We start from the raw sequence: 17,094 nt of genomic DNA, 5'->3' as shown, positions 1-17,094 counted from the left end.
AAGCCTGAAGGAGGAGAACAGTAATGCGGGGGGGGGGTGGGTGGATGGGTGTGTGGGTGGGTGGATGGGTGTGTGGGTGGGTGGGTGGGGAGTGCTTTGTAAAGTGCCTTTAGCCACGGCCAGCGTTCCATCATACATACAGGAGTTAATTCATGTGACAGGGGGTCTCTGTCACTCAGCAGCGTGAAGACACTTAGCCTCGTCTCTATTTCACATGATGAAATGCGCATACGGCTACGGCAGCGAGGAGTTTGCCCAGTGAAGGATGGCGGCATGTTGCTGTCCAGGCTCTGGATCCCGTCAGAAATGACATCTAGAGGGCTACAGAAAGCCGATACGGAGCACAGAGGCTGGCTCTCAGCACTGACTGGCAGCCAGATGACCTTATCACTGAATCACAACACTATACAAGTGCAAAGTGGCAGTACATACACACCCAGGCAATCAAACACACAGCTTAGAGCAAAGACGTGAGTCTTGTGCTCTACATATCAGTGCTTTGATCAGACACACTGCAGATCACCAAAGTACAGGAGCACAAATATCTTACTATCTCTACCTGGACCCCTGATTCAGTGTTTATGCCATTGCAGGGCTAAGAACTGGTGAGCACGATGAGGTTATTAAACTCTAGATACATTACACTGGCTGAGCCTGACAATGTACAGTGAATATACAGTAGAAAACCACCAATTATCATCCTTCTAGTAAACATCGCAATCTATTCAAGCTACAGTTGTACTTAACAATAGAGCGTTCAGTTCATTCTGTCTTATCTTTTTACTTGTTTGTCTCTTTAATTAAGACAGTGCAGACACAGTAACTACATCAGTAGTTTGTCCTAACTGATAAAATACCTTTATCAGCTCTAACAGGCAAACACACGAGACAAAGCTCTGCGCTCCTCCTGTACAACTTAAACCAGACTGGGAGCTGTGACAAAGGCTCTGCTTCTGCTCAGGGACTTTGCCATAAAATTATAGGACAGGCTGCACTGAATGAACTATGACAAGGATTCCATTTCCATATTAAAACAATCTTCTGTTATAGATTCTAATTACTTGCGGGCTGCTAAAGATGGAAGTGAGGTTTACAATATTTTATTGCAAAGAGTGCCTTTGCGAACCACAGTTTCAAACCATATTTATTAAAAATTCAACTTCTTGTAAAGCTAGTGCAGTTAATTATTCATGACAATATGTATTATATTTGGTATTATTCCCATTAGGACACAGCTATAGCACAGAGCCATTGTGCTGGCTTGGCTTAAATGTCTCGGCATTGAATCTAACCAGTTTTCCCTTAGAGATTCAATCAGACTCTGATCACTACACTGGCATACAATAATAAGTCTGAGTGATTATCTTCATTCAATTGTATTTTTCTTTTTTGATAGAAGTGCTGTTCTCAAGGATGAAAACGGAGCTGCCTACAAAACAGCAGTTTAGAGAGCATGACAATCATATTAACATATATCAAATCAGATATGAAATCAACTGATCTTTTACAGAAGATTTAAACATTGTGTGAGATGCTATAAATATTAATGAAGCAGGTAATCCGTCAAAATTTATTTGTAGTGGCTGCAGTTATTAAATTTAAAATGTAATGACTAAACCCCTGATGCCATCACAAATCTTAAATCCAGCCAGTTATCAGTATACAGTAGATTTATGCAATTTAGTGTCGTGCTTGGGGCTGCAACTAATGATTATTTTGATTATTAATTGTGGATTATTTAAATGGACTACAATAATATAATGCTTTTAAGCACAACGGGCTTTCAAAGTTTCTTATCCACCCACACACGAACACACTCACATATTAATGGCCATGCAAGGTGAAAGTTTGGATTCAGAGTCTTGCTCAAAAATACTTTGATATGTGGACAGGAGGAGCTGAAATAAAACCACTAACTCAACAATTAAAGGAATACTATGCAGGATTTTCCTAAAAAACAATGTATAGACTCATACTGAAGTAATCCCCCTCAATCATCACTTATGGCCCTCTAGAAGTGTGTGGTGGTGTATTTATCTGCAGAGACCTTGCCCTCTGCCTGTATTTTTCTATTTTCTTCTTATTTTGCTGGGTTTGGGACGTTTCTGGGCAGCAACCATTGGGCAGTCGGTGTGTAGCCAATAACGCCGCACATGGTGTGAGAAAAACGTAGCCACCAGGTTACATCGCTGTCTCCGTCTCTCTCCTCTGCTCTCATCCATGTCATGGATGTATAAAGAGCTGCAGGTCTGTGTGTCTGTTTGACCGAGGGCTGGGCTCAGCTACACACACAACCACACACACACACTTAGAGCAAAGAGGCCACAGCGGACAGGAAGAAGCATGCACTTCGGCTGCATTTTACACAAAACTGGCAATGTGGCACCGTCCCGAAGGGTTGTGCGGAGGTGTGGGCATGTTTATTTGCGCTTTAGAACGTAACCACCATGAAAAAGAAAATAATGTTTTACTTCTCTAATTCACTGCTTTATTCTCACTAAAATTCACACCGTCCTGACTCTTCTTTCACTCTCTAGCTCACTCAGCCACAGCTGCTCTCTCTCTCTCTTTCTCTGTCACTCATTGAGCCGTGGAGGAGGGGCCAACTTTGAATGGTGTGTTTACAAACAGCAACTGACAAATCCTGCATAGTATACTTTTAATGGATGACCTACCACCTGGCTGTAACTCAGGTATAAGTGCCAATTGTCAGAAAATGACATTGTTTTGTTCCCCCAGCAGTCCATAACACCAAAGTATTTAATTTCCAATAAGGGAAGCAGAAAATCCCCATATTTGAAAAGTAACCTAGCATTGGTTAACCTCACCTGCATGCCTTTGGACTTTGGGACCCAGAGGAAACCCATGGGGAGAACATGGAAACCCCAGCATTGCGTTTTCTGGTATCCAATTTCACGTCAAACCATCCATTTTTATCTCTTTTGCGATACAGCTCTGCAATGAGACAATCTTAACAGCTGTAGTAATATTTTCTTATGTTTTCATCTGCTGATGTCCAACAGCAGGACTTCAAGCTCTGGGTGTGAAATTCTCATTTTAACTCTTGAATGAATGAAACTTGCACACAAATGCAGCGAAACAAGTGGCAATAGCATACATAGGTGTGTTTAATATGCTAATGTTATAGACCTACTCATGAACAGGTATAATTCATCAGGTGAAAAGAGGCAATTTAAGACGGGTTTGTGCAGTTAAAAGAATTTGCTGAAGCTGACTGGAACACTTGTACATGGGAAATGTACAAGTGAAATGTGAGAGGTTCAGGATGAGAATTATGGCTGCAACAGACAATTATTTTCATTATTGAGTAATCTGCCAATTTGCTATTTTCTTGATCAAAGTCAAAATCAAAATTTCCTAAAGCCTAAGGTGCTTATATCAAATTGCTTGCTTTGTCCTACCAACACTCAAAAACCCAAAGATATCCAGGAAGAGATATCTGTAATGTTCAGCAAAAATGCTGAACATCCGATTCTTCAACGATTAAAATTATTTCAACGATTAATCAATTAATGTTCTTGCCACCCATTTTTTTGATTTCTTCCTTGATAAATGATTCAAACAAGTGATTCAATATCAAAATTATTTACCATTATTTTCTGATTAACTGAATATGTATTTCAGCACTCTTAGGGCATACAGTGCATTAGCTCACCTACGTTACTCACTTTTGACTGCAGGGCTGAGGCCTAGTCTTCCCTCATGCCTGTTCTGATCTCAAAGCTCTGTCTGTTATTAAAAACTCAGAATGACATCAAACAGCAATCTTATTTGACCGAGCATATGCTAGTCAAGGCAGCCACAGCAAAGTGCATCTCATTACCTTAACACCATTTGACGTGTATGGCGCAGTAGGTAGCATGTAATAGGACACCAGGTGAGAGGCAGATGTTTGACTGACCCCTTGCTATACGCTTCCTGACACCACTGTGATCTTTTGCTAATAAACAAGTAGGGCAGCGGAGAAGTGGAGCAAAACATGGGCTTTATATTAATGTGCTTGGTTTAAAGGGAATGCAGCCACTTGATTTCACATACCATTTGAATACTCTACAGCAGTCCAATCAATATTTATGCAAGTGAACAACTCTCCGCTGAAGTCGAAGGACCTATAATGGTACCTAAGTAGGCAATTTAATCTGAAGCTAACAGAAATGAATCAGGTACAATGGTAAAGAGGAGTGCGAGAGCAGCTGCGGTGACTTCTGGAGATGAGGGGTATGTTATGTTATTACAGGATCAAGCTCATTTATCTGAAAGCAGTAAAATAAGCACTGTGTTGGCCCACAGTCAGTCCACCATTTATTGTGCTGAGTAGCAGTTCCACTCTCACATCACGATGACAATACTAGTTGGGATTTCTGTTCTAAAAAGCCCTTCGTATTGGATGTGTGTTCTGTTTGAATGTGGGAATTTTAAAGCCTAATCAAACATGATTTTTATGCAATCATGGGCACCCATTGCGGCTGCAGAGAAAGAGGGAAAAGCACTACATCCCCACCAACTGAGATGCCAGAGATCTGCTCTATTTGCCCAAATTTAATTCTTGTGTCAGGTGTGTACACTACTCTGCCTACAGGGAATGACAAATTGAAACCTCTCGTAGCAGCAGTAGAATGACGCTCCCTCGGGAGGAAGCCAGACTCAACAGCAGGAGCGTGCTGTATGACTCGCTAACGTCCCTTTACGGGACTACTAGGTCTTTGCAGTGCACTTTTTTGCACAGTTACCAGTCGCTATCATTCAAAGCTGCCATTGTGCAACATTGCCAAGGGCATTGTTAAAATAGAGGATATTCACCTTACATACATCCCCTGCTAGGTCTGACACTGCAACTCATGTCGGGCCTTCACCATGTCTTGTGCATAACACATGATGGAGGCTTCTGATAGATTGCTGTTGCAGTGATGCAGCAACATTCCAGGCTGCAGAGATATTACCATGAAGAGTATACTCAGACAAACAGTAGCTGCGTTGAATGTAATGCAGAGGGGACTGTAAAGCTAAGGTGACTCACTTCAAATTTCACTCAGATAGCCCTCCAGGATGCCCTCCTACTCTAATGCAAACACAGAGAAAATGGCGAGCGTCAGAAGACCATTATGCTCCCATAAGTACGGTACATTGACGCGTGATTGCATGAACTGTGGGTTTAATATTCAAGCACAGCCCTCACAGAAAATATGATAATGGAATCAGGCAGAAAATAGAACAGGACACAAGACTGAAGGAACATAACTCAAATCATTTACACCACTCTGCCAATGATGGAGCAGTTTCAAGCCCAGAGCTTTCTGCAGAGAAAATAACAATGCAGAAATACACTGAGTGCACTACACTCAACCACAAGGGAGGTCAAAGCTGATGGCTAGAAAGAATTCATATTCAGGGAGCGATGAGATATGAGCTTTGTGTGCTGCCAAATTGATTTAGCTGTAAAAATTCTTTTCATTTTGTTCCATAAAGATGCTCATACTTTTACAGCCCCGCCGCCTATAGAAGCAGGCTGTGATGATTTGCTTACAATTTACAGCCAAGGTCATAATCAAAGCAGGTCTCCCTTTGCATGCTTAATGCCGCCTTGAAGAAGACTGGAATGAAAATCATCCTTTTTGCTTAAAAAATGTCTCCTATTTTCTGCTACTCTGATTAGTTTAATGCTTGGATGGGAAGCCCCTGCTCCCTGAGTTAAAAGAGAATACCAAGCAAAAAATTTTAATTTCATCATCCTGATACCCCATGAACACCCCCTGTGTCCCACACAGGAGCTGAATTGGTAAAAAGGGAAATATCAGCTGTGATAGCATCCACGCTAATTTACTGGGATAAAATCAGTCTGGGTCAGTGAAGTACATTTCAACAGGAAACATCACAGATGCATTGCAGTCCACGAGTCCACAATGCAGAGTCTGACTATGTGACTCAGTCGTCAGTGGAGCTGTGTACTGATTGTAAAGTCAAAGTGAATCTCCTCAAAATTTAGTGACACAGCCTGTAGACGTATCTCGTAAAATGTGTGCTGTCATTCCCATCGACAGCTTGTACTACAGATTAGGATGACGGGATAGATTGTTTTGTCTGCATCTCAGCTTCAGAACACTGTTGTTTGTCTCCAGAGGCACTGATTGGATTATTCAAACATATCAAAGTGACACGTTAATTATAAAATAAGCTGTAAAAAGCATTGCTGTCTGATGCGCTAATATAACACCAAGTCTAGGATATGCGTCTGTAGATTCAAATTCAAGTCGTTTGGTTCATCCAACTTATCTTGTTGCATTAATGATAGTTGCACACATTTTAGATATAGATAGAACAACTAACAAATTATCCATTTGAAATAGTTCTTGTAACACAAGTGTTACCTAACAGTTGCCTGGTTACACATCCAGCAAACATGGAGCAGCATTAGCAGGAATTTGGCTCAGTTAAAAAGCCCAGTTCTCTGTGGGATGGTCACCACAAACCTTTCATACAGTCATTTGATCCAGTGTTCATGCAAAAATTATTTTGAGTGGTACTTTAAACTTCTCCAACAGGAAATCCGAAAAAAAGATGTTATAGTACTGTACAAACTGTTTGATTGACTTTCGAAAGTGCAGTGCAGAAACACCACGACAATGAACCTTTGCCTTTGCATCTAAGAGGTGAGAAAATTTGGAAATTACTACTTCTAATAAGCACATTGGCCATTTTATCACTTAATTTCAATCTGTGGATTTTTTCTTTCATGCTCCCACTTTAAGTTGAAATTTATTCTTGGTATTTGAATTCCGTGCGCTGAGTTAGAGCAAAGACCGACTGACCATTCACCTCCAACTTACAAATCCCCCCCCCCCACCCCCCCACCCCACACACACACACACACACACACACCAGCCCAAAGGTTTGTGGTTGACAAAGCGGAGAGAAGTTGCCCCTGCTCTCTGAATGCACCACTGAACTGGAATATGGTCCAGTGAGGAAAATCCAGAGATTTCCAAATTTATTGATGAACAAACTGTTAATGTTGGGAGTGGCGGACAGGCCATTCATCGTGGTGGGCGCTGACCCAATGGCGTGTGGGGACAGGGCCGCTGTGCTTTGATTTCCTGTCCTGGCCTCCATGACAGATGAGCTATGGAGAGGATGGAGGCGACACAGCCACTCACCAGCACAAGGCTTCACCTCTCTTCCCACCAGCGCACACACACTCAACGCTGCGTCCGGGGACCTCGGTGGGTCAAGGAGGTGTAAGTGGTAAAGAGCTGGTGTCTAGTCATGGAAAATTAAGGGTGCTTTGACTCTGTTATTGGTGTGGACTCCAAAACCCGCAAAAATACTATAAACAGAGTCTTATACTAGCTGATGAAATGATAAAACATCAGCAGTGGTCAGATCGACTTTTACAACAGCATTGACTGGGCAAAGCCAGCCAGTTTAAAAGGAGGGTTTTAGGAGGATTTGAAGATTACAGTTACGGATTAAAAATACTAAACACTTCATTCTTAAAATTCAGCTAAGAGCTGGAAAGTGGAGTGAGCAACATACAGAGAATGTCAAAGCTCAAGTCGTATCCAGGACTTTTAACTATAAGACCAAACCCAGGAGAATCTATTTACTCTTGGAATATCAAGGGTAGTAAAGTTCGCAAGAGATTGATCGAGTGATTTTGTACAATAACATGCTAATGAGATCATTCTCAGTTGAAAACAAGTCAATAATAAATGGCCAAGGGGAAGGGGAGGGTTGCTGTGGCTCCTCGGATAATATGCAAAGGATTGAAAGACGGTTCAATTCACGGGTGGCAATAAGAGGCTAGTGACAGAAGCATTCTGGGAGAAAACACTGCAAATTAGAGGCAGAGGGAGCACATTTCAGCGCACAGGCAGTTCATTTTTCACATCAGTGTCTACTTTTGTTCCCGGCAAGCTGCCAAAGACATTGATGTAGGCACTATCCCTCCTCCACAGCAGTAATTATGCTGCTGGCCAATGCTTGATTAAAAGATCTAATCTGCAAACTTAGTGTTCAACATCTCCCAACAAGTTCCAGTGCTTTAAGTCTGTTCACTGTGTCTTTGACTGCCCTGGAATCCAAAATGTTTTGTCATGGCCAGCAGCCAGTGAATTGCAGGGAAACATCCTTTTGCTTTCTATTCTGTCAGGGCGAAGGTGTAATTGCACCAGTGAATGTATTATTCAAGAGGAACGCATGGCATGGATGCATATAGCCTTAACCTGAGTGAAATTATGAAGCTCTGAAGGCAGAAGTCAGTCCTGTTTTTGTCTGCACCAGGAATTAAAACAAGCAATGGTTTTTGCTTTTTCACCTGAAGCTCAATTATGGCTTCACTATATTATAATTCCAGCATCCGAATAAGAAAAAATATGACATTAGTTTGGCAATAAGGTTACAATTATTCAAAAATACTCTCAAAAATTCAGTTTAAACTTTAAAAAGTGCCCTATAGAAACGTTATTGTGAAAAGATGGTCACTACGATGTATTATAAATTCTTAAGAATATTATAGTATGGTATTAGGTCCAATGATGTCACTGTATACTGGCTGTTCAGTATCATAGACTCCCTACTCTCTATTATAATAAAAAGACGAAATGAGATCACAAGGTCACCATAAATTGACTAGTATATCTTATTGGACATTATGGGGATTTTTTTCCTCAGGATCACAATCTGACCACAGCACGTGCAGCTGCATCCCAATAAGAAGCCCTCGGAGACGACGGTGCTGCTGACAAAGTAATAAATAGCTGCAAGTGTCCTTACCCTCTCTGAGCAGATGGGAGTAGATGAGCCAGAGGAGCAGCAGGCAGCAGAGTGACGCACCTCCACCTGCGGAGAGCGTCTTCACTCCAGACTGCATCCTACAGCTTTCGCCTTTTAAATTATCCAAACTTTGAAGGCTTGTGCCGCTTAGATGTCAAGCAGATGAGCGCAAGAGTGGCTAATCCAGTGGTGTCTCCACAGCCTGTCGTCGGCATCCATTTTGAGGTTATAATAGGAGAGGGACTGAGAGTAATCCCCCCTTGCTTTTCAAATTCCCTCGGTGAGCCGCATATCCACCCAGGATGCTCAGCACACACACGTACTAACAAACACACAGCGAGGCTACAATGTCACCAGATCTGGCCAAGTTTACGCAGCTGTGGCTTCAGGAGCTGAAATTCATTGGCAGGGGTAGGCAGGAAAAAAAAAACGAACAAAACAAATAAAATAAAAAAGACAAACAAACAGAAGAAGAAAAAAATGGAAGTGTGAAGATGAGGAGGAGTGAGCAGCAGCAGTCTCCCGCAGTTCTGATCCTGGTTGTAAATTCAGCCACAGTCACCTCGTTTCTCCTCCTCTGCGCTCCGCCGCGTTACTGAAAATATTCCCAAACAACTTCTCTTCGCGACTCTACAGAGAAACGCACCAGTTGACCCTGGCGAACACGACGAAGAAACCAATCAGCACGGAAACTTGTCCGAAAACGCATCAATCCAGCGCCTCCCACGAAAAAAGAAAAAAGAAAAAAGAAAAACGGCTACAGGCGCAGATGCGTCATGTGTGGCCACATATGCACAGCGGCGCGAGCGAAATGTCACGTCAAAACAAGAGCGGCGGGTCTCGCGACGCGCGCTGCCGCTGGACAAAACGCACGCTGAGCGCGACAGGAGTCTACCGGCGGTGCGGTGAAGTTGGGCACACTTGTCACCTGTACGAGCCTGTGTGGAGGCTCTGGAAATTTCTCAGTGACGATGCCTTGCTCCCTCGGGCTCGAGGAAAAGCTCCCCTCCTCGGGAAGTCAAGCGCTGGTTACAGGGGAGCGGTGTTGACCCAGCCTCATTCTGGCCCGGTCGGCTCCCGGTCGGCATGGAGGCGACGCCGAACAAGAGAATCCCCCCTCTTCAGTCCATGGAGGGAAACGCTGCCGCTGCTGCTGCGGCTGCACACTGAGTTGCCTTGAGTTATAGTGTTTCCATCAGCTCTTTCTCTCACTCTCTCTCACACACACATACATACATACAGAGACACACAAACACAAACACAGTGTCCTAATTCCCTCCGCAAAGTGGGGGGGGGGGGTGACACACACAACTTTGAGTTCCCAGGCAATAAATCCCATACTGCAGATGATGCTGCTCATTTATACACATGAAGATGTCCCATCTCAGCCCACAGGGAGGTACAAAGCAGCACCAGCCTCCCCACATTCTGACATGTTACTTTTCTCCATGTCTCTCTGCCCTCTTTCGTAGGTGGGAACGCCCTTGAGGGCTGCGTGGTCTAGGGGACTTCAGTTAACATTTAGCACACTAGCATTCTGGGAAAATGTGAGAGGTCTGCTCCTTCAGAGGACTGGTGTTATAGCCTGTGCAGTGCCTCAGAGCTCTTTATAGCAGAAGTTATATTATTATATACTGCGTAATATCACATCAAGTCTCAAGTGTTCACACACAGGGGCACATGCTTCCCCGAGTGTGTGTATGTGTGTTTGTGTGTGAGCCAAGGCTTTACAGATGCCAGTCTGTCTTCTGAAAGAGCACCATTTAAGACTCCCTTGCCACTCGAGGCCCATTACTATATATCACCTCCCTCTCTCCAACACACATACACTAGATTCCATGAGCAGTGAATGTGCACTTTATTAGCAGATGGAGAAGTTCCCCCAATACACTGCTGTGCTATGAGCCTTTCACCGAAAGGCTTTTATGATGACGTATTGGCCCAGGCCAGGGCCTGTCACATCATCAGTGTAATGTATGAAAAATTACTCACACTGCGAAGACTATGCATTTGTTGAGTATTAAGGGGGATATTTTGTCGATTTTCCACCTCACTGCCACATTACGGCATTATATCTTTAAACCTGCTGATGTTTTTTGCATCACTGTAACCAGCTGCAGCAGCTTAGTTACTTGGCTGATTGTGGAAGAACTACAGGGAGAGTTTGGCTGCTGAGATGAGGTTTGTTTAATTCTCTTGTCTGAAGCTCGGCCAGCTATCAGCATTAAGAACCACGTTTCAGTCTTTCTGAGCGGTGTCCCAGCAGGGGTTGCAGTGTAATTAATCATAATCCATCACTAGGCTTTGAGAACTTTCTGGTTGCTCGTACGGAGTAGAAGTTGGTTTTATCGCTCCATTAAGAGGTCATTAATATGCAGGGTGACACCTCTCTCATCCCGGGAAATTAAATTGAAACTTTATTTAACAGCATGTCCAAGAAAAACAACAAAGATAAGGAACACGTTGAATTCAAAACTAGTGAAGAACTTAACGACAATGAGCAGTTGGCTAACGAGGAGCTAGGGTGAGCAACAGGGCATGAAGCTACAGGGGGCATCACTAGTGGCTTGCCACACCAAGCACTCTCGGAGCTCTCATCATCAGTCATTCTGAATGCTGTCGTCATCCTAAAAAACAACCTGGACTGTAAATTTGCTCCCTTCACAACTCAAGCTGACATTACAGTAATGTCAGGACAACCCCACTCAGTGGAAACTTCCCTCAACAATTATGGCACCCATGTTGATTTGCTGGATCAGCTGTGCTCCACACTGCAACCCGACAACAAATCCTTAAAAGTGAGGCTGGATGACCTTGAATCCCGCTCAAGGCGACCTAACATCCGCATCCCTCGATCGGTGTCACTGAAAGGCTTAAAGAAGGTCACCCCACCAAATTGATCGAAGAGATAACCTTGGCTGTCCTGGGCAAAGAGAACTTCCAAACTCGCTTTAAATTAGAATGGGCATATCACTTGCTGAAGGCCAAGCCAGGAACAGGAGCGCCTCCTCGACTCTTCATTGCCCGGCTACACAACCCGTTGTCTTCACCAGAGAGAAACATCCTTTAACGTAACAAGAGGGTCTTGTTTTTCTTCCCGGATCTAACCCAAGAGACGATGCAACAGAGAAAACTTTTCGACCACATCCGTGGGAGATGAAGAGCTTCTAAGATTCGCTATGGATATCTCCATCCAGCACACTTCAAAGTGACCCTGGAGGGGGTAAGCCACCCATATCACTCCTCACCTAAAACTTACCTACATAGATGTTTTTTGGGTTTTTTTTCCCCCTGACCATATATACTAAACGCATTGGTATTTTTTCGACATTCCTTATTATTTTATACTGTATATTGCTGAGATGTGATAAAACAACAGTTATAACTTAAATGTTTCTTATACCGGGAAGCATTCTGGCTGTTTTTTCTTTTAATTTTGTATTTTTCATTTTCTGTTTTATTGCCTCTCTTTTACCCCTGAGGGCCATGATACGTTCACTATGCAGAGCTTTTGTAGAGAATGGATGTTAATATAGGATGTTCGGCTTGTCTTTTGCCTGCTAGTCCCTTTTGGTTAGATGGCCATAGTGGGAGGTTCGTCTGGAATAATCTCCCTGCTTTTGGGGGAGTTGGGGGGCCGTTCCTGTGTGGGGTTTGGTATTTGTTGACACCGATACTTACTTCTTTATCGCTAACAGCAATCTCATGCTACATTTACTTTGTCTGTTCATTCCTGCTGCTTAATTTTTAGGTTACTTGTTGATTAGTGATGCAAAATATTACATCAACCTCTCAGGTGCATGGCGAGGCATAAAGGATTGTGATCTGGAATGTGCATTGACTGGGGCATATAATTAAGAGAGCTAAACTATTTGTCCGTCTGAAATCCCTCTCTGCTTACATAACCTTTCCACAAAAAACACACATTCGGCCCAGAGCCAAGGGTATACTTAAAGTCAACTGGATTGATCAAATTTATCAAGCAAACTTTAACTCTAAAGCAAGCGGTATGGCAATTTTGTTTAGGAAAAGTATCCCTCTCATACACAACTTAACTGCAGCTCCTCATGGCAGATTTTTAATTATAACTGTCTCACTTAAATTAATCTCAATAACATTTGTTACCATATATGCGCCTAATTTTGATGACCCCATATTTTTAAAAACGTTTTTGACACAATTCCTGGAATTTCAGACACTAATCCAATTGTCCCTTTTGGACAATCAGTTTTCCAGGATACTTCAGCATTCTAATTCTGGCAATCGACTAAATTCTCTCATGAACAACCTTAATTTGGTGGATATATGGAGACCCACTCATCCTACGGAGAGATTACTCTTTCTTTTCTCCAATCCACAGGATTTATTCACATATAGATCACTTGGACTCGGCCGTAGTAAAAAGGCAGAAAATCCCCCCACATCAATTTCTGATCCTGCTGCTCTATCTATGGTGTTGAAAATAGTTAAAATTAGAAACAACAGGTGTATATGTTGCTTCAACCCTTCCATGTTTTCAAACAAAGAATTTACAGAATATATACAGGAGCATATTTATAACATATTCCTGTTTTTCAAAGAAAACAATTCAAGTGAGGTGAATAATGCTACTCTATGTACGTCCCTAAGGGCAGTTATTAGAGGGTACACTATAAGTTTTTTTTTATCTCATAAACAGAAAAAAAAGACAACAGTACATTAAAGGAAATTGAACGTGACATACTGGCACAAGAGAGCCTGTACAAGACAAATCCCACAAATACAATCCTGGAAAATCTCACAAAATTAAAATATGAGTATGATACAATCCTGACACAGCGAGTGGCCTTTTTGCCCTCTAAAACTCAGCAAAGGTACCTTGAGCTTGGAGATCATAATCCATCACTGTGACTGACAAAAGATCTGCCAGTTTTCTTTTACCCATCATATTTACTTTCATGTTTACCAATAATATACAGACTTATTTTGAACTTACATTTGGGCATGTGTGGATTGTGATAATGCCAGACACATTGGAGTGGTATCAATCTTCTCTTCCAGGTCAAGGGAATAAGCATATTTTCCTCCTTTAAAACCTTTATTCATACTTTACGATTTTTTTGTTAATACTGTACCTCTACTTAAAGTGACCGTAGTCAATATTTTCAGCAATGGATCACTACTATTTGTATTTGACAGTGCTCATTTGTAATGATGAAACCACAGAGAATTATCATACAGTATAGATTTTAAGCATCTCGCGGCTCATTGCTTTGGTTTTTGCAACCTACAACTTTACTTTTTTGGGTTCACTCTCACCGCTCTCATAGCGTTCTTTTCGGTTGCAGCAGGCAGAAAAAAAGCTCTAAAAACCCACTGTACGCTACCTGCTCAGCACCAAACAGATGACATACACAGTTAGCAAAAAGGTGATGAGCATAGTGGAGCATTTACTAGCTAAAGATCCTGATATTTCCCTCAGGAGTTGGTGGAGACCAAAAGGTGATATTATGCCAATGCTGTGCTCACAGTTGGTTTTCAGGTGGCATAAAATTACTCTTAAGTATTGTTATTTTACATTAGTGAAAGATATTGGTTTGTGTGCTATGTTCTTTTATTGTAGCTTTGTGCACTATATTCCGGTTCCTTCTATTATTGACTGCCTGCATAGCTGCTCAGTTCCACCAGTCAAAATGAAGCTGGACAGAGTAAATTTCGAATATTCATATTGACTTGTTTGTTTCGCTTTAGCAGCTGTGAACTTTGCTATTTTGTCAACCTGCTTGTCGGTAGGAAGATTTTTGCCTATAATACAGTTCAGTTACCCATAAGACATTTTGGCATGTCACAGTAGGAGAAGCACAGGTGTAAATAATAAAATAAATAATTGCTGATTTCAATTTACCTGCTTTAGTTTCAGGGTCCTGGGTCCTCATGCTAGTTGACTGTCACACTGTTATGGTTCACTGGGACACTTGAACAGAGCAGAGCAGTAGTTAATGATATTAGTAACACCTGTGCTTATCCTACTATAACAAGTTAGATTGTCTGATGTGGGAAAGGGCTATTTTGTGTCCAATTATGTGTCTGATCCTGCTGCTGTGCCAGCAATTGTGACGTCTGTCAACATTAGGGATGGCATTGGAGAACTACAGTACTTATCAGAGTAGGTTCAGACGGCAGCACTTCTAGCTGGAACAATGAAGGCTGATGTTTGTTGACCTCAGTGCAGGGGGAGTTCCCAACAGGGGACTGAAACCTTAAAAGGTGAATCAAAAGAATCAAACAGTACTAGTAGGTACAATAGGGCAGTTGATCAAGTGTTTCTGAGACCCAATTATATTTACATGTATTAATTCGGCAGCCTCTTTTGTGCAAAGTAAAATGGCAAGTTAGAAGAGCTTATGTAAAATAATGATGTTAACTGTTTCATGTGACACATCTCAACCCTATGAAAAAGTAGCTTTTGTTCAGTTGTTGTCTATTACTGAACATAAAAAGTCTAGTGTGTTTGTGTGTTTGACAAAGCAGAAACATTTGCTATTGTAGGCAGAGCTGATATGTGTATGTGTGTGTTTGTGTTTGTAGCTCAAGTTTTGATAGGGAGACTCTACAGAGGGAGGTCAGAGGTCTGGGTCAACTACAAAGCCTTAGATCTGGCCGGATTCAGTATCTTTATAAGGACCCAAGACTGAGACCTTAGAAATCAAACCCAGACTACAAGTCTTGTTCATATTTTTGCTTTTCAAAAGGTACTATTGCATATTGCAGCCTATTTTCTGTTTTGTTAATCATGCCCGCTCACAAGATGTCACATAAACATGGTTTTACTGGAACAGGTGGAGAATTTGTTACAGGTAATTGCAACATTTGTCAAATCTTTGGAGAGGGGGCGGGGGGAGCAAATCAGGAGTACCCAAATATATGAGCATGGGCATTAGGATAAGCGCAGGAATGTGATTTGTTAGCTTATATCAAACAGGCCACACGCATGTGCACACTCAAGCCTTTGGTTTCCAGCCACCAGCTGTTCACTAGCTTTTCTTACGTGCCGCACAGGAGCATACGGTGCCTCACAGCATCTGTTCAAATGCAACTTTCTTCTGCAAAATATTAAAACAGTGGGTGGATATTACCCCGACTGAACATGCTGTGTTGTCGTCAGGAGAATTCCAAACTCGACACTTTAAAGTTGTGCTTTTGTTTTTGCGCGAGGAACTAATAGTAAGTAATACTCATCAGAAAAGTATACTGATCCTCTTTAGTGAAGGTATTCACAGCCAGTGGGCTTGAAAGGAAGCTCTGAAAAGTTTGTAATTTAGTCATGTGCGGAGGACACCGGCTTTTTTTCTGCTTGGAGTCACTGAATCAACTTCATAGTGAAAAAAATGACAAAATTGTCAAGGAGACATCACGCCCCACTCCTGCAGCATTATCTCCCTCCTCACTGAGCTTCTGTTTGCAAACTATGTTCACTGATATTCAAAAACTGACATTTTCACTAAAGTTGGCAAAATACAAAGCTTCCAATTGTCGCTAGCATTGTTGAGCATGCAGACAAACAACTAAATACAGTTATGGTTTGAGAAGCCAATGTACCAACTGTACAGACATTAGACTTAAGCTAGCTAGTAATGACACATTAGCCATGTTTATGGGAGAGTAACGTTGTTAGCTCAGTATCTGACTGAAATCAGAACTCACCCAAAAGTCCAGTTCTTTCTATTATTTTCCTCTAACCTCTCTCCTCTTTCCTCTTGTCTCTGTACGTTTGTGGAGCAGATCCATAAAGCTTTAGGAAACGTGCAAATTTTTCCCTAAACTGCAACATTTTGAACTTCCGCTAACATGTCTTTGCATCAGTTCATGCCTACCTTGGCAATTCGCATCTAATGACATTGACTTTGTGTCCAATCACTCACTCTCAGTCAGAACACTAAGTAAGATTCAGCAAAAGGATGATTGTAAACAAAAGTATTTTAAATAAATAAACTACAAAAATCAGGATACAGACTAAAAACAGTGTTCTGGCTTTCATCTTTTGCAGGATAAAGATAAAAAGCTTCCCAGCTGTGGTTTCCATATATCAAATTTTTGTAAAGCACGGACAGCAGGCAAAACAGGCAAAATCCCAGGAAGTAGAATTATACATGGCTTGACATGCGTACAGTCGCAGCAGCCGTCTACTCTGCCTTCTAAAATATTTCTCCATGTTCCACACGGACGTCTGCTTGGTATTTACAAGCTTAACTCCCTTCTCGCTCCTTTCATCTGGACAATGTGAGCGACATGCTAGTCAGACAGGACATGGACTGGACCCCTTTT

At 42.1% G+C, this 17,094-nt stretch overlaps 1 protein-coding gene across 3 annotated transcripts in view; it reads right to left on the bottom strand.

The window, feature by feature from the left end:
• The window catches only part of tafa5l (TAFA chemokine like family member 5, like), a 51,559-nt gene extending 42,366 nt beyond the window's left edge, over positions 1 to 9,193 (bottom strand). For all 3 annotated transcript variants that reach the window (XR_005709400.1, XM_040153215.1, XM_040153217.1), the window contains exon 1: positions 8,791 to 9,193. Coding sequence is in view for 2 of the 3 variants with exons in the window: in XM_040153215.1 (XP_040009149.1) it covers positions 8,791 to 8,887 (97 nt within the window). In the remaining variant the exon portion in view is untranslated. The remainder of the gene's footprint in view (positions 1 to 8,790) is intronic.
• Positions 9,194 to 17,094: the final 7,901 nt, after the last annotated feature.

The sequence above is a fragment of the Xiphias gladius genome, chromosome 18, assembly GCF_016859285.1.
Source record: "Xiphias gladius isolate SHS-SW01 ecotype Sanya breed wild chromosome 18, ASM1685928v1, whole genome shotgun sequence".
NCBI lineage: Eukaryota > Metazoa > Chordata > Actinopteri > Istiophoriformes > Xiphiidae > Xiphias > Xiphias gladius.
Note: the sequence above shows the minus strand (reverse complement) of the source record. Positions and strands in the feature narration are given on the sequence as shown.